The sequence below is a fragment of the Vigna radiata genome, chromosome 5 (assembly GCF_000741045.1).
Source record: "Vigna radiata var. radiata cultivar VC1973A chromosome 5, Vradiata_ver6, whole genome shotgun sequence".
NCBI lineage: Eukaryota > Viridiplantae > Streptophyta > Magnoliopsida > Fabales > Fabaceae > Vigna > Vigna radiata.
In genome coordinates, this window is record NC_028355.1 from 22,728,831 (window position 1) to 22,756,649 (window position 27,819).

Below are 27,819 nucleotides of genomic sequence, written 5' to 3' on the forward strand. Positions count from 1 at the left end.
ATTTAAAGTTGCCACCCAACGCCATTGTCTTAGAAATAACCAATTTAACTACTAATATCACACAAAATTTCACAAACATTCCTTATTAACAAGATAACCCAATACTGTATAATTACAAATTGTGAAAGGTAAAGAATAACGACATGCCACTTATAAATCACTTCTAATAAGAATGATTTTCATAAACTACAACTTGATGCAAAATAATCATCCAATGCCACAAAGTCAATGACTCAATGTCATGACCCTGCAAGTGGTACTTAACAATTAGCCTGTGATACTAAATGATGGAATAAACTCATCCAAGATATATGACTCAAGCAAGGTGGAGGCTTCCAAATGAGTTGGTGGTTACGAAAGCTTGATGGTGGTGGGAATATTTTGCATATATAATGGGTTTTATGTGGTGAGCGAGTGGCTCCTCCTCCAAGTTATATTACTCAAGCAAAGGGGATGAGGCTATGGTAGTGTTTGGTGTGCTCTTAAAAGAGGTTAGGTTGACTTAAGAAAAAGGGTGGCTAGAGAAAATCTAGAAGGGGTGCTCTAACATCGGTAACCTAAGTTGAATAGTATGATACAAATTTGGCAACATAACAATACTTAATTCAAAGGTAACATCATAAATATTCTTGAATTATCAAAGCTTTTTTTGTGGAGGAGAATAGGTCCATTTTTTGTTGCTCATTTCCTTTTCCTAACATAGCCAAAATCTTTCACTTTTTCATCCTTGCCTTCTTCATACAATGTTTGACTTGAATTTTTATGGTTTTGATTATTTATTATTTTTTGAATTTATCTTTAAGTTGTCACAAAGTCTTAAAAAATTTATTTTCATACCTTTATAATTTCAACTCAGATACAATTGTACTGACATACCTCAAAATATATAAAGAACATTTATGAGATTAAAAAATTATTTTTAACATGTTATTATATCCATGCTCCATAAACACAATTATAACAAATTCTAATTAAAATGATTGTTTAAAGAACAAAAACCAATTAAAAATTCAAAATTAAAATTAAACAAATGTACAAATATACACTCATAAAAAAACTTACATTTAAAAAACAACAAATTACTCTACAGAAAAGGAATAGAAATTTGAACTCACCATTTAGAGAATTTGACTTTGGGTCCTTATATAATTTTTCGCTTAAATTAGTCTAATGATATTGGATCCTAAAAAGAACTATAACTAAATAAGAAATTTGAGAGAGAAAATAAAAATTTTGTAGAGAACTAAAGTTGGAGAGAAGAATCTTTTGAAAAATAAGAATTTTGAATTATCACAAGTTTTCCCATAAATTAAATTATAATGGAATGGTGACATTTAAGTTATGTTTTTAACTAGAAAAAAAATAACATTTCAATAAATAATTATAAATTTTGGCATAATAATAGTGTTTGAACCAATAATTTCACTCTCTTTGTTTTATCAACAAGGTTTTATAACCAATATATCATAAACTTATTTTGTTGTAGCCGTTTTGGATATTCTTCTAAAAATAGTTGTAAATTTAATATAGCAGTTATCTTCATCTTCTAAAATATAACAACTATGCTTATTGTGTTCACAACTAAAATGGGTTGATTGATATTACAATGCTGGCTACCCTCTACACCCATTTATGATACAACTCCTTCTCTTTGGTGGGTGAACCATCAATGTAAAGAAAATCAATCAATTGTATTTAATTTTACTAATCTTTTAATTTTTTAAAATATTCCAATTAAATGTCAGAATTAAAATTAGAATATTTAGAAAATTATCATTAAAAAGTAACTGTAATTACAAATATATATTCATATTTAATAGTGAAGAAAGTGTTTGTTTTGTTTATAAAAGAGATGTGGTCCAAAGATTTTGTAGGTAAGAATATGTCTGTTCATGGAATTGTATGGACTGCCCTATAAATGCTGTTTTATTTGTCTGTGACTTCTTCTCTCTTATATTTGGAGGATACAGTAATAAAGTCAACTCACCAACTTCTCACAAAACTATACTCCTTTCCTTTATTGAAAAAGGAGGGTCCAATTTTTTTATAATTTAAATTCGAACTACACAAAGTATCATCATTTAAAAAATAGTTTTGTGCATTAAATGATAACATATCATATAACAAATGTAACCCTAAAAATGTTGAATGGTTAGATAGTATTTGTGTTGATCTTTGAAGGGAGTGTGATTTTGTACCTTTTTTAATTACCTAACACACACAATACAAAAGAAAACTACCAAAAAAGGTTTCATAAGAAAGTGATGTTGATTATTTCTCCTGAAATGAATGAGCAATGGATAATGTTCTTATGAACAAATACCTTTTCTCTCTGTCCTTTTGTTTATTTATTGTTCCAATTAAGAGCATAATAAAAAAAGTTTGGTAATGTTAAGCGCTTCTTCCATCTATCTTCATCAATTTCATATTTCCATCTATAGTATACTTTCTTCAACATACTCTGCTTGTTTTATAAAATGAACATAAATTTTAACCCATTCAATTGGTTGAAAATGTATTTTTTTTCGTAAGTGTAGCTTTTTTTTTTTTTTTTTGTAAAGACAACCACTAGTGTTTGCTAGAAAAAAGTTGGACTCATTTTGCAAAAGAACAAGAAGAAACATTTCATGAAAAGAAATAAAAAAAAATTAATGTTTTTAAGAGGTTAGTTGTAGCAACTTTTAAACACAAGACTCCAATGCATTGATTTAAGAACTTTTAATTTATCTTTTTAGGTTTAAAAGTGTAATTTTAACTCTCTTTTTTTAATTTAATCCCAACACTATATATTAAATTTAAATTTGTGAGACCTAAAAAAATGTTATTCATATTAAAAGTTTAATTTTAATTATAAATAAAATTAATTTAAAATATATAAATAAATGAAAATTTTATTTTACAAATCAATTTTGTAAAGTTTAAGTAAATTTAAAATTTATTTTTTAATGTGACATTAAAATTATGAATTTGAGTTTATTTTAATAAGATTTATTATTTATTCAATTTATTTTTTATCTATTATTAAACTACTATCAAATTATTTATTAATGTCTAATCTCATCCACTAAATTTTAATAATTTACACAAATAAACTTAATTACTTAATTTTTTTTTAATAAATAATTTTTGTTTCTACATTTTTATATTTCAATGATAAATAATAATTTTCTCATAAGTATCTGTCAAATATAAAAAAAAAAAAAAAAAAAAAACCGTGGCAAGAAAAGTAAAATTTACTAATTAATTTGTTATACATTGATAAGTGAAAGAGATATAACTTTTAAAAACAATAAGATATTATGAAAATTATTTATCTTAATCAATACACATTATTTATATCTTAATCAAAATTTAAACAGTAACAAGATTAGCTAAATTTAAAATGTTCAAATATTCAAATGTTATAAAAAAAATGTTGTCTAAATATCATTATCCAAATTTAAATGCTTTTATTTGAAAATAACAATAGAAAAAATAAATAAAAACTAGTAGTATGTTCGAAATTAAAAGCGACTGAGATAGACCATTAAAGTTTATCTTATAAAAGAACAAACCTTAAATCATAATGTAAAATTGTAATTTTAATTTATATTTAAGTTGTTATAAAATAAATGTAAGTGATGAAAAATTACAAATGGTAAGAAAATATAAGTAAAATGCAAAATTATTTTGTAAACCCTAGTTTTCACTTTACTAAACTCAGTCTTTATATAAGGTTTATGCTTTAAATCTTGTTGATGAAAAATAGAATTAGGAGGAAAACCTCAAGTTTTCTCAAAGAATTTTAGTGAACAACAATTAGATTTTTCGTATTAATAACAAAATTATCTAAAAAATTGTTTTATAATATTTAATTTAAAAATAATAAGAAACATAGTCTATAATCCTTGACAGGGAAGTGTGTTGCATGGAAGCTAATAAAACCCTATACCTCCTACTATGTCATTCCTTCATTCATGATATTCAATGTTAATTCATATCTTCACGAAACCATTTCTATTTTTTGGTACTCATAATATTAAATGTTATTAACATCACAACTACTCATGCCTATAATTAACCAGTTTCAAGTTTTAAATTAATCCACCATTCTGAATAAATTGGTGTATTTTATTTAGTTTTAATGCATTTATCACATTATCCAAGTCTTATTATAAATTTTTATCAATGAAAATATTTTTAATTAAAGACAAGTGATAATCATTAATAAACTTTTAACAATTTTTATTATCCAATGACTTCAAACAAACTAAATAGTTTAAAAATAGTATATGACTTAAAAAGCAGGGTTAAATTGTTTTCATATACCCAATAATGGAATAAATATACTTAACCTATACATTAAGTTTTATAAACTTTAACAATACTATATATCATGTAAAATATTATGAAATATCATTTACCAAAACTATCATAAGTTTTAAGTTTTAATTTGTTGTTAATGTTTAAACATTAAAAAAAATCATTTTAGTAATTAGTTTTTAAATAACTATCTCACCTAGTTGTTGAAATAATGTTAAGACAGTAGGAGTGACAATATTAATCATTACTCCCTAGTTTTAAAATATTTTGTGCATTACATCTGTAGAAAACAAATACAATAATTCATACAAGATTTTAGTTAAAAATAATAGTTATGTGATATCTATTTCAAACTATCAAAATCACATTTTTAACTAGTGTTTCTAAACAGTAAATTATTGACTAATTAGTAAAAGAATTACTATAACTTAAACCGATATCATAAATTATAAATACTCATATAAAGTAACGTTGGATAACAAACATTTCCCGTAAAATTTAAAAAAGTTTACATCTTTTCCAATTAAAATTTAACGACAATACATTATGAATGTTTTATTTTCAAAACAAAAATTGAAAAGTAAATATTTTGAATAAAGAGATTAAAATGACATTATGATATATATCATTTAGAATGTGTGATATGAATAAGTGAAAGCATTGAGTCCGAGGTGAGATGCAGAAAATAGCTAACAAACAGTAACAGGGTAAGGTAAGCGTGGACCACACCACACACCATGGTTCCAAAAAACCCTTCAAATCAAACCATTTAAGGAATAAAATAGCAATTGCGACCAAAGCCATCCGTAACATAACTTAAAGGCTTGTCATTTGCGGGGAACATGGCTCGCTTACAAACGCTCCTCTCTCTATTCTCAAAACTCCAAAGTACACAAAAACACAACACAGAGCACTACCAAACAAAAATGGTGTCAGCCCCTGAACCTAAAATCTCACTTTAACCTCTCACAATCACCACCTTCATCACCACCACCACAATTCCAATAACACATACACACCCAAATGGCAACAACGGTTATATTTTTCACCTTCAGACTGGTCGCTTTCTTCGCCATCTTAACCATAACCACAACCGCTGCGCAGAACACCACTGCTTTGGAGATTCAAGCCTTAACAGCATTCAAGCTCAACCTCCATGACCCTCTGGGTTCCCTCGACGGTTGGGACCCTTCCACGCCCTCCGCACCCTGCGACTGGCGTGGCATTGTCTGTCTCAACAACCGAGTTCACCACCTCCGTCTTCCCCGTCTCCAGCTCGCCGGTGAACTCTCTCCCTCCCTTTCCAGCCTCCTCCAACTCCGTAAACTCAGCCTCCACTCCAACAATCTCAACTCCTCCATTCCTCCCTCCCTCTCTCAATGCCTCTTCCTACGCGCAGTTTACCTCCACAACAACCGCCTCTCCGGTCACCTTCCTCGACAGCTTCTCAACCTCACTAACCTCCAAATTCTTAACCTTGCGCGCAATCTATTCACCGGAGAAATCCCAGACCAACTTTCCGTCTCCCTACGTTTTTTAGACCTATCTGATAATGCCTTCTCCGGCGATATTCCAGCTAATTTCTCGTCCAAATCTCAGCTTCAACTCATGAATCTCTCTTACAACAGGTTGAGTGGAGGAATTCCTGGTTCACTGGGAAAGTTGCAAAATTTGCAATATCTTTGGTTAGATTCTAACCATATTCATGGAACTTTTCCGTCTGCCCTTGCCAACTGTTCCTCTCTGGTACACCTTAGTGCAGAGGACAATGTTCTGACCGGACTTCTTCCTCTTACCTTAGTAACCATACCAAAACTTCAGATACTTTCACTTTCACGGAACCAACTTTCCGGTTTGGTTCCCAAGTCTGTTTTCTGCAACACTCACCTACAAAGCTTGAATCTTGGTTTCAATTCCTTTACGGGCTTTTCTGCACCTCAAAGTGAAGAATGCAATAGTCTTTTAGAAATTTTGGATGTTCAAGAAAATCACATTGCTCCCACACGATTTCCCTGGTGGTTGACCCGGACTACGAAATCGTTGAAGGTGCTTCAGCTCTCGGGAAATTTCTTTACTGGTTCTCTCCCTGATGATATTGGTAACTTTTTAGCTTTGGAAGAGTTTAGAGTCGCGAATAATTTGTTATCCGGTGGTGTTCCGCCTAGCATTGTGAATTGTAGGTTGTTAAAGGTTTTTGATCTCGAGGGGAACCGTTTCTCTGGGTTAATTCCTGAATTTCTCGGGGATATGAGAAACCTGAAGGAGTTTTCTCTTGCAGGTAATCTTTTTACCGGTTCAATTCCTTCTAGTTTTGGAGCACTTTCTGCGCTCGAAACGCTTAATTTGAGTGACAATAAGTTGACCGGTGTGGTGCCTAAGGAGATCATGAAACTGGGGAACGTGACTGAATTAAATCTCAGCAATAACGAGTTTTCGGGTCAACTTTGGTCAAATATTGGGGACATGACGGGTTTGCAAGTTCTTAATTTGAGTCGATGTGGATTTTCAGGAAGGATTCCTGCTTCGTTGGGTAATTTAATGAGACTAACGGTTCTGGACTTGAGCAAGCAGAACCTCTCGGGTGAGTTGCCCCTTGAGGTTTTTGGGTTACCTAGTCTGCAAGTTGTGGCACTTCAAGAGAACCGTTTGAGTGGTAAAGTTCCTGAGGGGTTCAGCAGCATAGTTAGTCTGCGATATCTTAATCTCAGCTCTAATGAATATGTCGGTGACATTCCATTAACTTACGGGTTCCTCAGTTCTTTAATGATTCTCTCTCTGTCTCACAATGGTGTTTCTGGTGAAATACCGTCCGAGATTGGTGGTTGTTCGCAACTTGAAGTATTGCAGCTGCAGTCAAATTTTCTAGAGGGTAACATTCCTGGTGACATCTCTCGGCTATCTCATTTAAAGGAGCTTAATTTGGGGCACAATCGGTTGAAAGGTGATATCCCAGATGAGATATCAGAGTGCTCTGCCTTGAGTTCACTCTTGTTGGATGGTAATCACTTCACGGGTCGCATTCCCGGTTCCTTGTCAAAACTGTCTAATTTGACCGTGTTGAACCTTTCTTCAAATCTTTTGAATGGGGAAATTCCTGTTGAACTGTCAAGCATTTCTGGTTTGGATTATTTAAACGTGTCTAGTAATAATCTTGAGGGTGAGATTCCATACGTGCTTGGTGTCAGATTCAATAACCCTTCCGTGTTTGCAATGAACCAAGGTTTGTGCGGGAAGCCCTTGCAGAGGGAATGTGCAAAGGTGAGAAGGAGAAAGAAGAGAAGGCTAATAATGTTGATAGGCGTGGGAGTGGCTGGCTTGTGCCTTTTGGCGTTGTGTTGTTGTGGGTATGTTTACAGCCTCTTGAGGTGGCGGAAGAAGCTTCGAGAAGGGGTGACCGGTGAGAAGAAACGGAGCCCCTCAACAAGTGCAGGTAGTAGAGGGAGCGGTGAAAACGGAGGACCAAAGCTAGTGATGTTCAATAACAAGATCACGTACGCGGAGACATTGGAAGCAACGAGAAACTTCGATGAAGAGAACGTGTTAAGCAGGGGAAGATATGGCCTCGTGTTCAAAGCCTCCTTCCAAGATGGAATGGTTCTCTCCATTCGTCGCTTCGTGGATGGGTTCTTAGACGAGGCTAACTTCCGCAAGGAAGCAGAATCACTGGGCAAAGTGAAGCATCGAAACTTGACAGTTCTTCGTGGTTACTATGCGGGTCCACCAGATGTGAGACTTCTTGTGTATGACTACATGCCCAATGGAAACCTTGGCACACTGCTTCAAGAGGCGTCTCAGCAAGATGGCCATGTGCTAAATTGGCCAATGCGTCACCTCATTGCACTGGGAATTGCTCGAGGGCTAGCTTTCTTGCACTCGGTGCCAATAGTTCATGGTGACGTGAAGCCTCAAAATGTTCTTTTCGATGCGGATTTTGAAGCCCATTTGTCTGAATTTGGATTGGAGCGGTTGACAGTCGCAGCAGCGGCAGAAGCATCGTCGTCGTCGACTCCAGTAGGGACATTGGGGTATGTTTCAGCAGAAGCTGTATCGAGTGGGGTGGCGACAAAGGAGAGTGATGTTTATAGCTTTGGGATAGTGTTGTTGGAGATACTAACGGGGAAGAAACCGGTGATGTTCACGGAAGATGAGGACATAGTGAAGTGGGTGAAGAAGCAGTTACAAAGGGGCCAAATATCGGAGTTGTTGGAGCCAGGGTTGCTTGAGCTAGACCCAGAGTCATCGGAATGGGAAGAGTTTTTGTTGGGTGTGAAAGTGGGTCTCCTCTGCACAGCAACGGATCCTCTTGATCGACCGTCAATGTCGGACGTTGCTTTCATGCTCCAAGGTTGTCGGGTCGGACCGGAAATCCCATCATCGGCCGATCCCACAACACTACCTTCTCCTGCTTGATTTTTTATTTTATTTTATTGTTGATGAAATTGTATTGTTATTTTGCTGAATTGAATTAAATTATCCAAATTTTGGAGGGGGTTGAGTTCTTTAATCATCTTTTCTCGGTCCTGTTATTATTACTGGTGTTGGCTGCGCCAAAAGAAGAATTCGTGTAGCTTTGAAGAACGGCGCCGTTTTCATGTGGTCAAAGTACGCTTACTACGAAATTGCTTGTGGGTGAGAGATGGACCAAATGATTCCCGCCAAAAGGAGTAGCTCCATGATGGCCGTCGCACAAAGCCATGTGCCCACGTGTCGAGTCAGGAACTTCCAGGAAAGTTACCGTTATAATGACATGGAGCTTCAAATGGATCAGACAGACGCATTGAAAAGGGGGAATAAGACGTTTGAATATGTCGGGTTTCAGATTTTTCCTTTCATTCTACATTTATTTTTAATAATTTTAACTTTATAATAAGAATAGTTATTATTTTGGATCCGAATAGAAAACGAAAAGGTTGAGGAACGAAAAGATTTCATAAAAAAAAACTTAAGTGCAAAGGTTTTATTTTAGTTTTGAATGTTTTGTAATAAATCAAATGAAGTAACGAGTTAGGAGTCAGAATCGAAAATGTTTGGGATAACATTTTAGTGGAGCAGTATCACTAACACTTTGTGAAGTTCGTTTTCGAGCTTCTCTCCCCCCATGGTTGATTTCATTGACTTTCCAACCATATCACAAGATGAATAGAATTATCATCTTTTGGTTCAGAGAATCATTTGAGTTATACGGACATAAGACATAAGTGATCTAAACTGTTTCAATATGATTATATTAATATTTTTGTTACAAATGGCGTGATTTTTTCGTGTATTTTGTTATTGTAACATGTACTAATACTTTTTAAACATAATTATATCGTTCATTATTACATATGTACATGTCCTTTGTTATTTTGAGTAGTGAGCTGGGGAAAGAGGTTATAGTTTTATTTTTTTTGTTCTGAAGTATATATCTGCAGAGGACAAATCCAGATAGAAATGATGACAAGAACTGCCAAGTGGGGTCCATGGTAACATTTTTAACGTCAGCATGGATTTATATATTGGTGAAAAATAGACTAAATACTAATTAGATTGAGAGGGATTCTGAGCAGAAGGTGGACCCTCCGAGTGCGTTGTCGCAACCTCACTAATTTTGTGAAGCCATTATATATTGGCACGAAAAATGTCATGTATGTTGATGGGCCCAGTTAAAGGAATCCAATTCCGAGGCACAGACGGTTGAATTGGAAAAGACGGTAAGATGTTACGTTGTTTGTTTGTGTGATAAAATAAATACGATGTAGGTTTGGGTTGCATTGCAGTGCATGGTCGAAAGGAAAACAAAAACATAAGTTGATGTTAAATTCATTTCAACATGTAAGAAAGAAGGATGGCCCACAACCCAAAACCCGGAATTTAAAAGCTCATGCACTTCTGCACCTGCCAGACTCAGTCACTCGGCGTATTTAGTGCAGTAAACGATGGGTCCTTTTCACTTTTCCCTTCTATGACAGTCCACGGGTGAGATGCGAGTGAATAGTACAGGGAAAGCATGTGACGGTCATTGTTTATGACCATTTCTTTTTAATTTAAATGAACTCAATTATCATCTCAGTTTGAGTTTAAAATAAATCCATCCAACATTGGTTAAACGACTGCCTCAGTCGCTGCTTAAACTTGTATAGTTGTTTTCGCACCTGAAAGCAGTGCTGCAGTTCCAATCCTTTCTTGATTGGGACATCTTTTCAATACAACCAGAGTTGGAGAAATACCGAAAAATGGTAAAAAGTTGTAACATATATAAACCAGACTCAGCAACGACTCAGAATAGTGAGTGTGAGGGTCAACCAATAAATCAGAAGATATTTTATTTTCTCTCATAAAAGATATTTGCTCATATTACAATAATTTCTAAATTTACCTTCACAGCATATCTATCGAATGGGTAAAGAAGCTTTGAATGGAACAAATTTCAGTAAAACTGAAATTTCTACTACAAATGGTTTCTTTCTTTCTTTTTTTGTTGAAGTTGTAATTATAAATTGGTCTATGTAAAAGGTTCGGTGAAACTATACATGCACATATAGGAGGGGTTGGCACTAAGACCAAGACTATGCAAAGGTTAACCCATTAGGAAGAGATTCGCTGTCTGGATCAGGAATAAAAAATCTTCGACAAGCATAAAAAACAGCTGAATGGAAGGCAGTTGGGTTGTCAATGAACACAAAGTGCCCGGCCTGCAACAAGTAATTACTATTTTTTGTTAGAATAATAAAAAAAAAGAAAAATATATTTTTATTCCTTTTGCATATAGGGTTACATTCTTTTTAATCTCTCTAAAAAAAATCCTGTCGTCATAATCTCATTTATAAAATGCATCAGATTATTCTTGACGGGAATTCGTCTCTTATTTTAGTCGCTTTGTTATCATGCATGACATATTTTCATAAAATAGTATGATCTTTTTTGAAGGATTACAAGTGAACATTCTTGGAAAGGATTAAAACCGTATTTAATCTCATTAAAAATAACTCTGCATCAGGAGAAACGTGAAAAAAGATATACCCGAGGAACCCTGATGATTTCGCATGGAACCTTCATATGCTTACGAGCTTCTTGGGCACCCTGATAATTCATCCAGTCTTCGAAACCATATATGAAAGTGGTGGACACCTTCCAATCGGAGGCACTGCAAGACCAAAACGATGGAGCATATAAACACAGGCTTTAACTTATTCCACTCCACTAATTTATTGATTCACCTTCCATTCATTCCAGAATATTTATTTCACATTCAGGAACGTGAGAGGTGAACCAAAAAAAATACTGTGATGGAGGAAAAAGCAAAAAAAAAAAAAAAAAAAACAATCTTGCGGTGCAGAAAAAAAAAATAGTGGATGCAGGAAAAAATAGCAATAAAACATAGAACACGAAGTCAAGAAAAGTGGAGGCTCAAGTAAACGAGTATCCAGGTAAAGCCTTAACGAGAATTCCACTAAAGCCTACATATGGCATTGACATTAAAATTTACTATATTCATCTAAATCTGCGAAGCGAGAAAGTTGATGTTTGCTTCATGATCTCTCTATGAACAAATTTCTTTGTAATGTTTTAGTAAATAGACACCTAGAAATTTATTTTCATTCTAATCCATCTATACAATTAATCTTTTTCACAAATAGTTCCCTATATCAAATTAGTGTTAAATTATTTTATGTTGAATAATCATTCATTAATCATTATTTTTTTCTTTTATGTTACAATCCCTTTTTTATGAATAAAAGTAAACAAGTATAAATTAAAAAAAAAAAAAAGAGAAACAATAAAAAAGTCCAATTGGATTTTTAATTTTTAATTTTTAATTTTTAATTTTATTATATTTTAATGTTGGGAAATGATTTATAAATTATCAATTATAAATGATAGAGGTTTTAAATAAATCAATTGTTAGGATTTCTTCTGTGTTAGTAGTTTATCTCTTTAATAATTAGTACAAGAGACTACTTAATAAAGGGTATTTTTTTACGGAATTAATTGAGATGAGGATCTTTAAGTATACAGATGCGTATCTTTAAGTACACAGCTGAGTATCTTTAAGTAGTTTATTCATAAACTTCTTACGGTGGATATGACAGTTGAATAGGAGTGGAAGTTGTAATTGAGGTTCTGCATAACCTTAATATTAGTTAATATTTATTTAAATTGCTCGTGATATCTGGAAAGTAGTTGGTGATATATTTCAAACATTCAGATTTGAACTGAAGTGGTGGTTCTAACGTCTGCTAAGATTTTGGAATGTAACACACAAGAGTTCAAGCAAGCACTGGAAATCACATCAATATATGGGATGCATAACATTAAACGTAGGGCACCTATATCCGGTAGAATATATGTATTATTTTTTCTTGATTGATTAGCTGGTGGAATATATATTGTACACACTTAAGATAATTTCTGCTGTACCGAGTGGCAGGAAGTGTTTTTTGCATCTCCTAATTTGGTTGTATTTCTGTTTTACAGGCTCTTAGTTACACCTTGTGCTTGGCTTTTTGCCTGTCCTTTTAATATAAGTCACTTAGTTTCAAAAAAGAATTGAGATGAAACTAAAATTGATGTTTATGCATGGAAACAAATATAGCTAAAGGATTCATTGGGGCAAAAAATCAAATTTTAAGAAATTTGTTTGCAAAGAGAGTAAATTTGAAGGATTAATTAGAACAGAACTGAAATTGAAGGTGTCTATTTGCATAAAAAAGAGTTAAGTACACTTTTTCAAATGTCTGTCAGGAGTCAACCCATCATTGGACGATACTGACTTTAAGACGACTCACGCAGTGTTTTTCAACTAAAACTTTGTTTCAGAAATCATTGTAATGTATATGCTGATTTTGTATTATAAATAAAAAATTATTCTAATTATGTCATGTGATTGTTGAATTTCAGTTAACGGAAGACTACATCAGAAATATGAATACATTTTTGTACGATAACAAAGTAAGAACAAATCAATTGAAGACAAATTGTAATTTAACAATAGGAAAGATAATAATCACCAAACCTGAGAAGAAGGGGCATCCTAGCAAATGCTCCAAATGAAAAAATATATTTTAAGCACAGCTCCCCACTAGCTTTGGCCGCCAGTGTGTGGTAAACATAATCTTTAATGCACAGAAAGACTAAAATTAGAATGCGCTCGTACATCTATACCATATTTCAATGAATTATCTTGCAATACCTGTCAGCAATGTTGATTCCTCTTCTGTTAGTATTTCCCCAGTAGAATGTGTACCAAACCTAGCACTTGTATACTTGCGGACTATGTTGGGACCCCAAGGACCTAAACCTCTGCCAAATATATATAAGAAGAATATTAAACAAAGAAAACTTAATAAAATCAAATGTTCAACTTGGCAAAAACTAATGGTATGTTGGTATTGACAAATGATGATTCTATTGCAATGCTTTATTGTATGGAATATGCGTTCTCATGTTTGTTGACATGACTCATTCCACAGAACTGTGTTTCGCGCCATTCCTCAGCAAAGAGGTTGGGTTGGTGATTCCATAATAACTAATGGAACGTGATTCAATTTCTTTTCCAAACATATTCTCATTTTTTAAAGTAAGAATAAATCGTCACCCTTTATTAAAGTTTACCTTTTATAAAATCTAATTTTATTTTTAACCAAACTTTTGTGTCTAAATTAATTTTAAATATTCATGTAAAAAAATTAAAGAATAATGATTATATATAGCAATGTTGTTTGAATGCAATTGTGTAAATGGATGAAAAAGTCATGAAAAATGAATTAAGTATTTTATCCAGAACATGTGCATATACTCAATCATTTCCCTATAAAATAATATATTCTCTAGTTTTTGGTAAATGATTCTCTATTAAAATTATGAAAAAAAAAATGAATTTAAACACTATATAGTACAGGTGTTGATCCTCCGCTCTAGTAACTGTGTTTATACAATTGGATATTCAATCCTGCTTTTATTCCATGTACCAGACAATTGAATTTCTCGGAAAGTTATTCCATTTAAAAAACGAACAAATTGTATATCGGGAACTATCATTTTAACCAACTCCGTTCTATTCCTATTTTGTATATTTGTCATTTATTGTACCAATTGACATAAACATACCAAGTGCCAAACAAAAGTAGTGAATTAAAGATAAACCATATTGCTTGATTTATAGATTGAATGTTAGATGTGGCATACAGAAAATACAAATTTCTCCGTTCAAGCAGAATCAAACCCTTGTCACCAAAGCTTGTTTCACCCAAAGCACTTACAGATAAGATAACAGAGACAGAGTAGTTTTACCTGACAAGTTTTTGAGGTGTAAAATTAGATTCCCACAGATGGTTCAAAACTGCTCCCTTCCATGTTGCTCGAAACCTTGTAATCCGCTCAGATTTTGCATCTGATTCTGATGAAAATCCAGCAGATCCAACCAGAATCAAGTGTTGTACATGCTCAGGGTGCTATATTAAAATGATTACAACATGCATCAGAACAATCAACAAAATAAAATAAAAAGTCACACTACTTAGTATTTTAATGCCGTGCAATGTGGGAAGAGATTCACCTTGAGCGCATATTTAGCAGCAACATAACCACCAAAAGAATGTCCAAGTAGTATAAAATTGCTCAAATTTTTGGCTTTTCTCCATTCCTCAAAAGAATCAATGAACCATGCCTCAGTTTCTGCACGATCAACAACCAAATATGATTTCTAAGAAGTTGCCACAGTAGCGACTTCCAAGTTGAGCAACTGTGTAAAACTTCACCGTTCAAATTTCAAACCAGCTGTATCATTGCATTCTTAACACTTAACTAACCTTCAGTGCTTTTGCAAGTAAAATCAGGTCTGCTTGATGCACCCCAGCTGCAAAATAAGTTTCAAAATCGGGAGTGAGAAAAAGGCACAATCATATGCACAAGGCAAATTAGAACGCCAAAGTTTGACACTGCTTCTCCCGTCAATTACCATAGTAAACAAAAGGAACCCATCTCGAAGGTTCAACAGCAACGACTTATTAAAGGGCTCAAATAAGATAGATAAATGAGCACCCATCCTTTTATGATACATCCAATCCACTTATCCTTTCCCAGAACAAAATGGAGCACAAAACCAGAAAAGCAGTTTGAGACAACAATAAAATGCGGCCACATTAGGATGAAGAAGAGCATAACTCACTCACCCAAGTTGATCAACAGCAATGACTCTAAATCGAGAGGCAAGCACATCAAAATTGCGAAAAAAGAACCCCTGGGAAGCAGCATAACCATGAATCATCACAAGCGTAGGAGCATCAGGTTTACTGTCAAATGTGACGCTGTGAATAAACCGCGGCTCGTTACTAGCTGAACGGAACCATCTCACTTTAGAGCCAGGAGGACCAGAACCTATGTTAACGTGCTCTTGAACACAACCGGTTCTGCCAACCCAAACAATCAATTACCATCGTAAATTAATAGTCAAACGCACATAAAAAAACCCACTGTATAAGGATTTTCAATTTTAACATAAAGAATCCCCGAAAACTTTTGGGGCGAATACATTTGAAATTTAGGGTTTAGAATTAGTTACTTGACGACGGAGAGAAGGCGCTTCTCGGCAGCGATGATATCATCGACGGAAGTGGGAATCCAACGAGGCCAGAACCTGGAGCTTCTCGACGTTTTCAACGTTGATCTGTCGTCGTTTTCTCTAATCGTTTCCGACATTATTAAGAATCTCCGGTGCTATTCCTCAAAAATTGATTGGAAGATGAACTTACGAACGGTGGTAGATTGCGGAGTACGCAATACCAAAACAGGAAAAAAAACAAGAGTGATTTAGACGCGGAATCAATCGATGGAAATGTAATCAATCGGTTGAAATGATCATTATCACTAAAAAAATTATGGAAAGAGTTTGAACGCGAATTGAGAAGGCAATGGAAGAAAACTATTTATATGAGGTAGCAAAATATAGAAACAAGATACCGCAGGGACTGCTTACGTGAGCAGTGACGGGCATCCATGATCATGCTGCATGCTGTAAACACAAACACGGTATCCTTTTGACTTCGATGCAAAGAACAAAAAGTCTTCCCGCAAGGTCAAGATTTTATTCAATGTCAAGGCTGTGTTGATTTACTGTTAAAAGAGACTCTGAATGACTGAATTACGAGTAAACATAGCTTATTAGAAGGAAAGAAATGTTTACAATATTATCCCCCTTTTAATCATGTACAACGTAAATGAGGGGAATTGGTTCTAAAATATTATAACTGATTTGGTGGATGATGAATAAAAACAAATCACTTTTGGAACCGATTATGAAAAATCATAGAATTGATTCTGGTAAACATCAAATCGATTCCATACACATATTTTGAAGGAAAAATAAAATGAATATGAGATTGGATTAAGAGGAAGATAGTGTGATTTTAATGGATTCAAAATAAAAGTAGATTAAAGTTTGTGTATATAATATTTTTAAGAAAAAATTAATAGATAAAAATAAAAAATTATTATTTTGTCCTTAATTATAAAAGTAATTTAATATAAAATATAATTTCTCTTCTCTTCTCCTTGACCAACTCAGATAGACTGTTCTCCTTCACTCTCAAATTTCTTCGTATACTCCTCCCACGCACACCGCCGTGGCAATCGCGGTCTCCAGTCTCGGTGGCGGGCTCCAAATCCGCTGTCGTCGGTGGCAAGCCTTGACTTTTAGCGGCAACGACTTCGCCGTGGCCACTTGCGCATTTTCTTCTCCTCCGCCATAGCCCAGTGGCCATTTCCTCTTCACCGCCAGACCCAGAGCAGAGCATCTTCTTTCTCCCCCACAGTTCCGGCGAGACTCCGACGGACCTTGACCATCAACCGCTAGTCATTCCTCCTCCGCACGAGCTCGCCGCAAGCTCTCCGTCGTTGGAGCCCTCATCTTCTTGCCGCTCTGCGACGTCTGGACCCTAGGCCGCCTGCCGCTGCCATCTCCGGTGAGATTTAATCACACTATCTCCATCCTCTTCTCTGCCACGTTTCTCTGTGTGTGCGTATCACCCTTTCCCCTCCTTTCTCTGTTTTGTTTCTTTCTCGATTTGGATTCGTTCCGGGGGTGATTGGGGCTGATTGGTTGCATTCTAATGGGTTGTTGCATGGTGAAGCTGATAATTCCTCACGACGATTGGCATCATTCCTGAACTTTGGAAAACTGTGTTTAATTGCTTGAGACGATTGTGTAATTTGTTGGATTGTTTGATGATTTATTTGATTGTGAAATTCGTTTGTTTAATTTGATGATTTGAGATGCTGCTGAGTGATGTTGAAGAAGTTGAGTTCGGGGTGGGGTTTATCTGCACCGGTTATTTAAAATATGACTGTGATGGCCTACAACCTGATTGGCAAGTTCATTCTGTGTTTGAGTGTTTAAAGAGGCCTATTTTCTCAAATGTGGAAAAGGCAATTTGTCTTAGTTGACAGCTAAGGTCGATGCTAGTAGTTTTTGGGTTCATATGCATTTCGCAATTAATGATTATTAGGTCATCATTAACATTAATGAAATTCATGCCACTAGGGCTAGCGGAATCAAAGAAAAGCATTTGTAGTCCAGTGCTTTCTTTATGCATGAATGGAGCTCACATGATTATATTATTCAATTAATGCTTTTGGAACATACTTATGCTGGCATGTCAGGCCAAAGCATTTGATGTATTTGGTTTCTTTTTGGTTCTATATTTATAAAACGTGTCCAGTTTTAAGCTTAGTTTTGAGTTTGCAGTTTAATAAGTCACGGATAGTTTTTGATTTGGAACTACTTCCCCAACTATTTTTATATATTAAATTGTGGTAATATAAGTTCGCTTGCATCGTTTTATATTTGTTTTTTTTTTAAAGAAATTAATTTATCAAAAATATTTTCTCCTTTTTTGGGTATCGGATGGTGGTCCGTGTCATTTGGTACCTTTCAAAAATAAGTGTTGGATACATGTATGATTGCCCACATCGTCTTGTATTCAATACTTCTTTTGTAAAAGATATTTTCCTTGCTTCTTTTGGATGTCTATGACTGTTCGTCTCATCTGATATCTTTCCAAACAATTGCTTGAGCATTTGTACGACCCCTTTTGTCATTTCGGTACTCAATGTCTATTTTTCAAGAATATAAAATTTAAAAAAATATAAAAGCTTCAGTACTCGAACATCTCTATTTAGAACTATGTAAAACCTGATTTTTCATTGCAAAGTAAAATAAGTAAGAACGAGATTAATCTTAAAAAAAATATTTTTGTTTCTTTTATACAATCTTTTTCTTGTTATTTTGGTGGAAACATAAATATTTCAGAAAATCACATTCTTTTTGTATATTTAGTTAAAGGTACGCTTAATCAACTTTCGGATTCAAAATGTGGTTTCATAGACCATGCTTTATCTTTACAATTTTTTATAATAGAAAAACTACGATGCCAACTCTAAACTCTCTATTTTCAAAATTATTCTCTGGTTTGACTTCCGGTTGTGACAATAGAGAAAAAATCGATCTGGCTTTCGTTGATAATGTGTATTTTGCTCTTGTGAATGTGCTGGCTACTTGTAACTTGAGAAATAGAACTTTGAAAGTGAAATGTTTTGAATTTGTATGAAAGTGCCGAGTTTAAAACATTGGTTATGATTCAATGAGTTACAGGAGAGAGATCTGAAATTAGAACATTGTAGAACCTGTTCGGTGACAGCTAAGGAAATTCAAATTTTGTACTTGACAAGTCAATATAGGTGAGCTGGAAAGCCTACTGTCAGTTCAGTTCAAGTGGATCATAAAGAAGAACAAAGAATGAGTAGAAGACCACCTCCTGATCCCGTGGCAGTGCTACGAGGCCATCGAGCTTCGGTCACAGACATTTCTTTTCATCCCTTTAAGCCGATATTATTCTCCGGGTATTCATTGCAAATGTTTGTCGTTTTTTGTTTTATGGGCATTGCTCTGATACACATTTTTTCCCTGGGTATGGGACATTGGCATCCGATATCTATCAAGCATTTCTTTGGCTGCTAGTTAGTTTTATAATAGTTTTTAACACAAAATAAAATTTGTGTTCAATAATGATGACTTGCCTTGGATGCCATACCCATCAGTGTGCCACAAGAACTCCCTGATTTAGTTGGCTGCGTATACAATTAGTTTCACTTAATAATTAGTTGCACTTAATAATTAGTTGCATCATCCTCTTCTTGCTTGCAGTTCTGCTGATGGTGAAGTGCGAATTTGGGATACCCTTCAACATCGAACTTTGTCATCTGCATGGTACTTAGTTCTATATGATTTTTTGGCATTCATATTTGTGAAGAATATCATTGATTTTCAGAAATATGATCTATGGTACAAATTAATTTTATACTGCAGGTTACATAGTGCTGCACATGGTATTGTTGCTGTTGCTTGTGTTTCTTCCCTCGGGACCAATAAATTTGCCAGGTGCATCCTTTTCTACTTGATCTCCCCTGGTTCTGTTTTAATATCCAAGTATATTCTTGCTTTATCAATATTCATTATTCTGTATATGTGTAGCCAGGGTAGGGATGGAACTGTAAAAGTTTGGGAATTTGATGATGCTGGTTTGTCAAGGTGTTGTACTTAAACTTCTACAAATGTCTTATCCTTTTAGTTTTGAAAGGATAGCTTGTGTTTTTGTGATACAAGCTATGGAAATGTTCTTGTTATCATCTTACATTGTGTTTTGCTGCCCCTCCAAACACAGGATCCCATCACTTACAATCAAGACAAACAGTTACCACTTTTGCAAGTTTTCCGTGATGAAGAATGATTCTGTTGGGTCAACAGAAGGGAAAGAATTAGAAGATTGCAACAGAAGAGAGCCAGGAGGAATGTCTGATAGTGAAATTCTGGAGGTTAAAAGGGACGAGGCTTACACCAATAAAAGTTGTTCTACAAGCTTTGGAGGTTTTTTAGTTGAATTCTATATTTGACGTTTATGAAGTTTTGAAACTTCTGACAGCTTTTCCGTTCTGAATTTAGAATTCTCTCATTCTTTTACAATATTAACAAGGCATCAATGAAATGTGGTGATTTCAATACTATAACCCAAAGGTAAAGGATTAGGCAATCTTGTGTTGGCATGATGGTTTTGGAATGATAGAATTTTATCATCTAACTAGTGTTGTTTTTATCTTTTGCAACCCTAAGCATCAGCATGCATACCCTGGCTTGTGAAACTTGTTGTGAATGACTTGCACATTTGCAAAATTTAGGGAAAAACTGTATTTGAGCTTGCAAGAAGTTATGTGATTTATTACTGCCACTGTTCTTTTTCTCTTAATACACATAAAATAATATGGTTTAACATCATCCTAAAATTTTCAGACCTATGTTGTTTGCTTCAACTTATTTTTAAGAAATAATTGCTCTTTATTAGTTTGAAGGGAAAAAAAATCATTTTTCCAAAATTAGTCTCAACCAAACATGCACTCAGTACACTTTTGCTTGTGTGCATGATAATAGATATTTGAAATTTAATAATTCCACTGTCAAATTTTGTATATTTTTAAAGGCTGCAAAGGCTATTGCACTTTTGGAGATACTGCCTTGGTGGACTGAATTTCTCATCTTACGGTTCTATATTTCTCCTTTTGTGTTCCTAAAGTGTTTATACTTTATATTACTGAAAGATACTGTGATATATTATACAAGGGCGATTGATGAATTCTCGTTGTATTCACAGAAAATACATATAGTGGAGGGCTACAATGTGTGGCTTTGTCAGGGGAGAACTCTTCAGAGGTAGGCGTACGATTCCCATGTAAAACTTAATTTATTCTTTTAGATATATTTCATTGTCAAATTATGAACGAACCCCTATCAACTATTCAATCATTTTTAAAGGTCGAAATTTGGGATCTCAAGTCAGCTGAAAAAATTGTACAACTCCCTTCAAGCAATCCCATTAACTCTTCAAGTGTTAGCAACAGAGGTAGAGATTTGTTTTGGGTCTATATTGAGGTTCAACTTTACCATCAATTTTTTAAAATTCTCATTTCTCAGGATACCCGGTGCTTTCATGATGCTTACATATTTTTTTCCATATCAACTCCTCCCTTCTTTTAAACATTCTGTTGCTTATAACTTATAAAAATACTTTCACTGAATCATCACAGCTGCTTCTTGTCAGGGATGTGCATGGCACTTCAATTGTTTTTATCATTGGAATCACAAGGATTTTTAAATGTCTTGGCTGGGTATAGTCTCAATCCTCTTTTCTCCCACCCTCCCTCTCTCAGACCTGTAAGTGTATTATATTAAGCATATCAAGTGAAGAGGTGTCCTTTCAGTGGAGAGAGCAAAATACGATCCTTGGATCAAGTATTATGGTATAGGGTTAGAACATAATAGTCTGTGACTTTTCTGTTTCAGTGGTCTTATTCCCCAAGTTCTGATACTGACCATCCTCGTGAGATTGAATGGTCAATGTTTGTTCCTTTTCATCTCTTGGAGGTTATATGATATGAGGCTGATTATTATGCAAAGTGAAATGAACCAATGTTGATCATTAAATATTACAAGAATGACCAATATTAGAAGTTATTTGTGTCACATAATTTCTATAAACTTGATGTTCTCTTGATTGTTCATGTTTATTCAATGATCAAAATTTTCTCCTCTAACTGTTAATTAAAAACACCCATAGTGGGTGTACTTCATATGTGTTTTAGAATATAAGAGTATTGACTACAGTCTCATCCTATACCCCAATGCAGATATGAAGATGGTTCCATGCTTTGGTGGGATATACGGAATCCTAAAGTTCCAGTAACTTCTGTAAAATTTCATTCTGAGCCAGGTGTGGAAATTAGCTTCCTAAGATTTCATTTTATCTTTTTATACAAATTTGTTAACAACGGATTAGTTTTTTAGTTCTGAGCATTTGTATTGACGGGTCTTGCAAAGGGGGTATCTCAGGAGCAGCGGATGACAAAATTATAATGTACAGCTTGGATCATTCTTCGGTAACATCCTTTTACTTTAATTTCTTCTACTGAAACTTCTTGCTCATAAAAGTTGTTAATTGTTATCATTCCAATCTTCATGTTGATAAGAAGAAAAATCTTAAGAATGAATCTGTTATGCTTCTTGTAGTTAGTATAATCTGTAGATACTGATTATGTTAGTGTTTATGTTTCAATTATCAGTTTATTTTGTTTATTTTGTTTTTTTTATTTTATTTTCTGGCTCTCTGGCTTCCTTGCGTACATGGGAAAACAATATCAAAACAACTGTGTTTTCTTCCGTGTTTCCCTTTCCGTTAGTTGCTTATTTTACTTGTTAGATGGGTGATTACTGGCTTCAACTTGGATTTATATCATTCATTTGATTGTATGTTGTTTTCCACATTCAAATACGCTAAATTTGTATGAATAAGCAGGGATTAAGATATATTCAGTAAGTAAACCACCTAGTTAGTACTAACACGTGTTCAATGATATATAAATATGGATTTACGGTTACACTCGATTGGTATGATTAACAGAGTATCTATGAAGCCTGGTGTGGGAATAGGAAATGACAGTTTGCTTACTTATGAAGTCTTTTCAGTCTGCAGCTTCTTCTTTTTTCCAGCAATGATCAAATAATATACTTTTGCTACAAGGGGTACCAACCCTTTACAGAAACACAAATAACAAAGTTATATATACTGTTACTGACCAAATTGTACCCTTATTCAATATCTGTTATACCTTCCACAAAAATTGACTACAACCCTGTCCGTGTTTCACCCTTATCCTTTGAATCTTCTCCTGCAACAAAGAATATTGTAACATATAATATTAGTCCACCACCGAAAATACTTTTGCTCCTATAAAAACGTAATTATACCAAGTCCCCCTGCCACTCTACATATTTCTGAAGCACATAACAACACCATCATAATAAATCCTCAAACCCTTTCCAATACTTCTAGTTCCGTGACAAGTTTCACACCCAACCCAATACCTCTTTTTGGGTTTCCTGAGGCCACCTTATCCGGTAATTATTCCTTCCACATTTTCTCAATTTGGCATGTTTAATACCTTATGCACACTCCTGGGTTGGCAGACCTCTATATGAATAGAGGACATCTCTCCTTATCTACCATCGTATGCCACTCCCATGAATACTTCGTTATGTTCTGAATCACTTCCTGGCCACAACATTTTCCCCTCCAATGCGCTCCCATTCCTCTCTTTCCATATATATCAGGTAATCACAAACCATAATAAACCCCATATCTCTTAATTAAACAAACTCTCCCCTTGATAATGCTGCTAAAAGTATGCTTCCACTGACTCCGAGAAGACAGTACTTACGTCCACCCAGTCATAGCGAGTTTTCCAAACCCAATCGGCATGTGAACAAAATGTGTAATAATGATTCTGGTTTAGAGTACACATCGGACAGCTCCAGTCAGAATCCTCGTGAGGAATATTTCTCCTAAACAAGTGATCCCTAGTTGGTAACCTGTTTCAGATCATCCTTTATGTAAAAAAGCTTACCTTTGGTGGTACCTTAGCCTCCCATACTTCTTTTTAAACTATGTCTTACCGAGTTATTACTTGCTCCCTTGTATAACTAAGTGACCATATACTCCCCAAACGTCAGCTTTCCACTTCCACTCGTCTTGAACTTTTGTTTTAATTTTCACCACCCTACTTACGGTGTTCTCCAACTCAATTAAGCAATCCTTCTTCGCTCAAATAACTATCTTCTCCATTTGAATTTCAACTCTATTTCTTATATAAATCATGTTGACTGTAGGGTACTTGTGTAGTTAAGAAAGAAATCAGTTTGGATCGACCAGGCATATCAGGCATCTCAATTCGACCTGATGGAAAAATTGCTGCAACTGCTGGCTGGGATCACAGGTATCCTATCTAAATGATCGACATATGTGATTATCTGTTGGAGAAATTCCTTTATATAAACTAGAAAATTTATTATGCATTGCACAAGCGTTTTTAAATGAGTTAGGATCTGTGTACCAGGTGTAATGCTCAGTCAAATAATACGAACTTTTTATAAAATGCAAATTTATTGTATTCAACCGTTGAATTCCATGCCTTTATTGATTAGATTATTTATAGAAAATTGTATACAATTTTTAATTATTTAAAAGCTTCTCGCATCACTTAATTCTAATGAATAATATATTTAAAATATGTATTTTCATTATTAGACCGTATCTATAAACATTTCAATTATTTCAACTATTAGATTGATTGAATTTGCATTCTATTCCAGAAAACAGTTATATAAGTTGCAATTTGACTATGTTGACAAGCAGTATAAATGGCTCCTCACAAAATTCATAAAGACAATTACTCCTGGTCATGTACAAATCTTTTTATCAAAATTACTAAGATATAACTATTTTCGTCACCCCATATGAAGGCTTCACTACCTACTAATGTTTCTCCATTTTTTTAAAATTTTCGTGATCTACACAACTGGCTCTGTTAAACTTTTATCTAAAAACAAATATTCAATATATCAAGAGCTAACTATAAAGAAATCACTCTCCCGCCTGTTGTGTATATCTATTCATTTCAATGTAGACAAACAAATCAATCATCTATGCATATATATTAATAATATAAATTAAATTAATATAGGCATTTAATATTTATGTTGTATAACACTGCAGTGGTGCTATGTTTTCACTGGTGTTAATGAAGAAATTAATAAGAGAAATAATAAAAAAGTTAGTTTATTAGATAAGAAAAAATAGAGATACATTACAAATTTGAAATTGAAGAGAAAACCATGCTAGTTTGTTAACCAAGTCATGTAGTCTGTATTTTCTAATTCAATATAGTATGTAAAAATATAAAATTTAAATAAGGATCCAATTTATGTAATAATTTATGATAAGAGATGTAAAGAGCATAATGCTAGACTTTTCACGAAGTCTTCTAACACATTAAGAGAGTAAATTGGGAGGGTATTTACTCTCAAGAACGAAGATTCAAATTTAATATATGTATTTTGATTATGATTTAGCATAAATCAAAATGAGCAGTGCATTTCTTTTGCTCTGCACCACTGCTATCTTTCCTGGAAGGTGATCTATTTATAACCCATTTCTTTTTCATACATACACACAAGTTTAAACATGAGACCGTGTTCAAATGCAACTCCTCAATTGTGGTACTAGTGCTGCTGTATGATATCTCTGTTATCTTTATGTTAGGGTGAGGATATATAATTACCGCAAGGGAAATGCTTTAGCTATTTTGAAGTATCACCATGGCACAGTAAGTCACTGTTTCTTATATCTGTGACAATCTAAAGAATCTTATGGACATGAAAAACGACATTTTCATTTTGGCAATTCATGATTTGACCAACTGTTTTTGTCTGACATTGCAGTGCAACGCTGTAACTTATTCCTCTGATTGTAAACTTATGGCCTCTGCATCGGAAGACACAACCGTGGGGCTATGGGAATTGTATCCTCCTCGAATATGATAGGAATTTACTCAATGTTGTTGATAGTTCTACAATATAACTTTATTATCAATGGTCAAGTAATCTTGTGCTAAAAATATTTCTTTCAAGGTTTGCACCTGCTATACCCTTAAAATAGAAGCGTATGTTTTTCTTTCTGAAGAGATTATCTAGCGTTAATGAATTTAAGTTTTCTTCTTTGGTATGTATATTTTTTTATTTCTTTTCAATTTAAGTTTTTTCTACTTACTAATTGCAATTGTAGTTGCAATTGTAGGTAAAATTTACAATGAATACTATATTGATATTTTTAATAGATATCTGTTTATAATGTTTATGACTATTCTAGGCTCTTGTTTGTTCACGGATGAATATGGGTGATATTTCACAAAATATGTTAGTTGCTAATAATTATTAATAATTTTTATTTAAAATATTTTTAAAAGAGTCAAATGATAAAATAAATTTATTAATGAGAAAATTAATGGTTTATAACTTAATCTTATATATATTCATATTATAATTTAGAGCTATGGATTGAAAAAAAAAACTTGTTCTTTATAATATATATCATTCAAATTTATTTTTTTAGAAAAATTAAATTTCTTTGTATTAATATTTTAATATGTAATTTTATTTTTATTATATTTTAAAATAAACTTTTTACCTTATTTATATTTCAAAGATTTATTTTTAAATAATTTCATTTTAAATTAAAAACAAAACAAAAAAGATAGTCATAGGTATGGAAAATTTCCTAAATGTTATTTTAAGAATACCAACCAAGTAAAAATAATAATAATAATAATAGAGTGATTTTTTTTAGATAAGACCCATAAAGAAGAAAAGTGTATTGTCTCCACCTGTCGTCATTTTAGTAGTGTAGTGTGTGTTTTTTCATCATTGTTCTTGTGGTTACATAAACGAATTCAATTTCTTTTTCGTTGCTTTTGAAAGGTTGACCAAGAAATCTATTCTTTGACTTTGGGCAAAGTATCCATGTGAGAAAGTCTGACACACAGTATGTTCATTTAGTACGTGGTTTCCCATACAATAAATTCATCACATATTTTTATATTTATTTACATAGAATATAAAATTAAAATAGTTATAAAAATATAATTTTTATATTTAAAAAAAGTAAATAAAAATAATGTTAAATAAATATAAAAAAATTTAGATGTATTATAAATATTTTTCTAACTTCAATAAATAAATCAATACGACTCTTCTCAAACTCCAAAGAAACCTATGTTTTTATATGAAATCCAAACTAATATGAGATAACAAATTCAGACGTTAATGCAATTATCTTCCCTTTAATTCAATATGCGACTCGTCCAATCTTTATCGAACAGTTCCAAAACTATTAATTACATGATTCCACCTAAATCAAATTCCAAGATTTGACAGTAAAAAATATGGAAAATGATATTTTAACACTATTTTTTGACATCATTTTAACACTGCACACGTGTCAAAATGTGATTGGACGATTTCAAATTAAAAAAGTTGAAACAGGAATATATTTGAAAGAGAAAACCCAAAATTTGTTTTTCTAATTTGAAATCGTTCAATCACATTTTGACACATGTGCAGTGTCAAAATGATGTCATGTTAAAATATCATTCTCCAATGAATATAACATGTCACTGTTTCTATCATCCACATTTACCAAACCAAAAAAACATAACAAATGCTTTGGTCTCGAAAGTCAAAATATTTTAGGATTAAGTTTGTAAATGATATACTTTATGAGAAACTAATAATATGTTAAAAATAGAGAAAAAATAATAATTGGAGAATTGATTATCGTGAATGAAATTATTATTTGTTATTATTTTAGGATTACTTTTATGCTCACGTTTAAAGGTATTTTTAGATATAAGTTTAAAGTGTTTGTGAGAATTTCTTTTTTTAATTCTTATTCATATTTGATTAAAAGTTTCATATTGTTACTGCTTACCAATGAATGTAGGTTTGGATTTAGTTGCGTTTCCATATGTATCACATGGAAAAAATAAATTATTTTTTTATTAGCAAAAGGATGATGAAACATAAAATTAAATGCATGGGGTATA

The 27,819-nt window shown here is 33.3% G+C and overlaps 3 protein-coding genes across 8 annotated transcripts; 2 read left to right on the forward strand and 1 right to left on the reverse strand.

The window, feature by feature from the left end:
* The first annotated feature begins 5,031 nt into the window (after positions 1-5,031).
* LOC106759960 (probable LRR receptor-like serine/threonine-protein kinase At4g36180) lies at positions 5,032-8,781 on the forward strand. Its single transcript, XM_014643364.2, has one exon. The coding sequence runs from the start codon at positions 5,326-5,328 to the stop codon at positions 8,710-8,712; it is 3,387 nt and encodes a 1,128-aa protein (XP_014498850.1). The 5' UTR covers positions 5,032-5,325; the 3' UTR covers positions 8,713-8,781.
* A 1,801-nt stretch (positions 8,782-10,582) lies between these two features.
* On the reverse strand, positions 10,583-16,615 carry LOC106759881 (probable 1-acylglycerol-3-phosphate O-acyltransferase). 3 transcript variants are annotated; one of them, XM_014643254.2, is made up of 10 exons: positions 16,259-16,615; positions 15,845-16,029; positions 15,456-15,692; positions 15,093-15,139; positions 14,840-14,958; positions 14,575-14,735; positions 13,475-13,584; positions 13,298-13,397; positions 11,305-11,428; positions 10,583-10,976 (listed from the first exon to the last, which is right to left on the reverse strand). In XM_014643254.2, exons 2-10 carry the CDS (start codon positions 15,979-15,981, stop codon positions 10,851-10,853), a joined length of 1,161 nt encoding a protein of 386 aa, XP_014498740.1. In that variant the 5' UTR covers positions 15,982-16,029; positions 16,259-16,615; the 3' UTR covers positions 10,583-10,850. The 3 variants fall into 3 exon arrangements, with proteins under 3 accessions (XP_014498740.1, XP_014498739.1, XP_022636742.1); XM_014643253.2 differs by having other exon boundaries at positions 16,243-16,615; XM_022781021.1 differs by lacking the exon at positions 16,259-16,615 and having other exon boundaries at positions 15,845-16,218.
* Positions 16,616-16,810: 195 nt separating this feature from the next.
* LOC106762596 (protein DECREASED SIZE EXCLUSION LIMIT 1) lies at positions 16,811-25,943 on the forward strand. 4 transcript variants are annotated; one of them, XM_022781023.1, is made up of 14 exons: positions 16,811-17,243; positions 18,932-19,179; positions 19,484-19,546; positions 19,646-19,717; positions 19,811-19,867; positions 20,001-20,203; positions 20,982-21,040; positions 21,143-21,230; positions 21,429-21,495; positions 22,015-22,097; positions 22,205-22,263; positions 24,050-24,156; positions 25,482-25,545; positions 25,661-25,943. In XM_022781023.1, the coding sequence occupies exons 2-14, from the start codon at positions 19,076-19,078 to the stop codon at positions 25,757-25,759; spliced, it is 1,125 nt and encodes a 374-aa protein (XP_022636744.1). In that variant the 5' UTR covers positions 16,811-17,243; positions 18,932-19,075; the 3' UTR covers positions 25,760-25,943. The 4 variants fall into 4 exon arrangements, with proteins under 4 accessions (XP_022636744.1, XP_014502082.1, XP_014502081.1 ...); XM_014646596.2 differs by having other exon boundaries at positions 16,813-17,243; positions 18,926-19,179; positions 22,172-22,263; XM_014646595.2 differs by having other exon boundaries at positions 16,813-17,243; positions 22,172-22,263.
* The last annotated feature ends 1,876 nt before the right edge of the window (positions 25,944-27,819 follow it).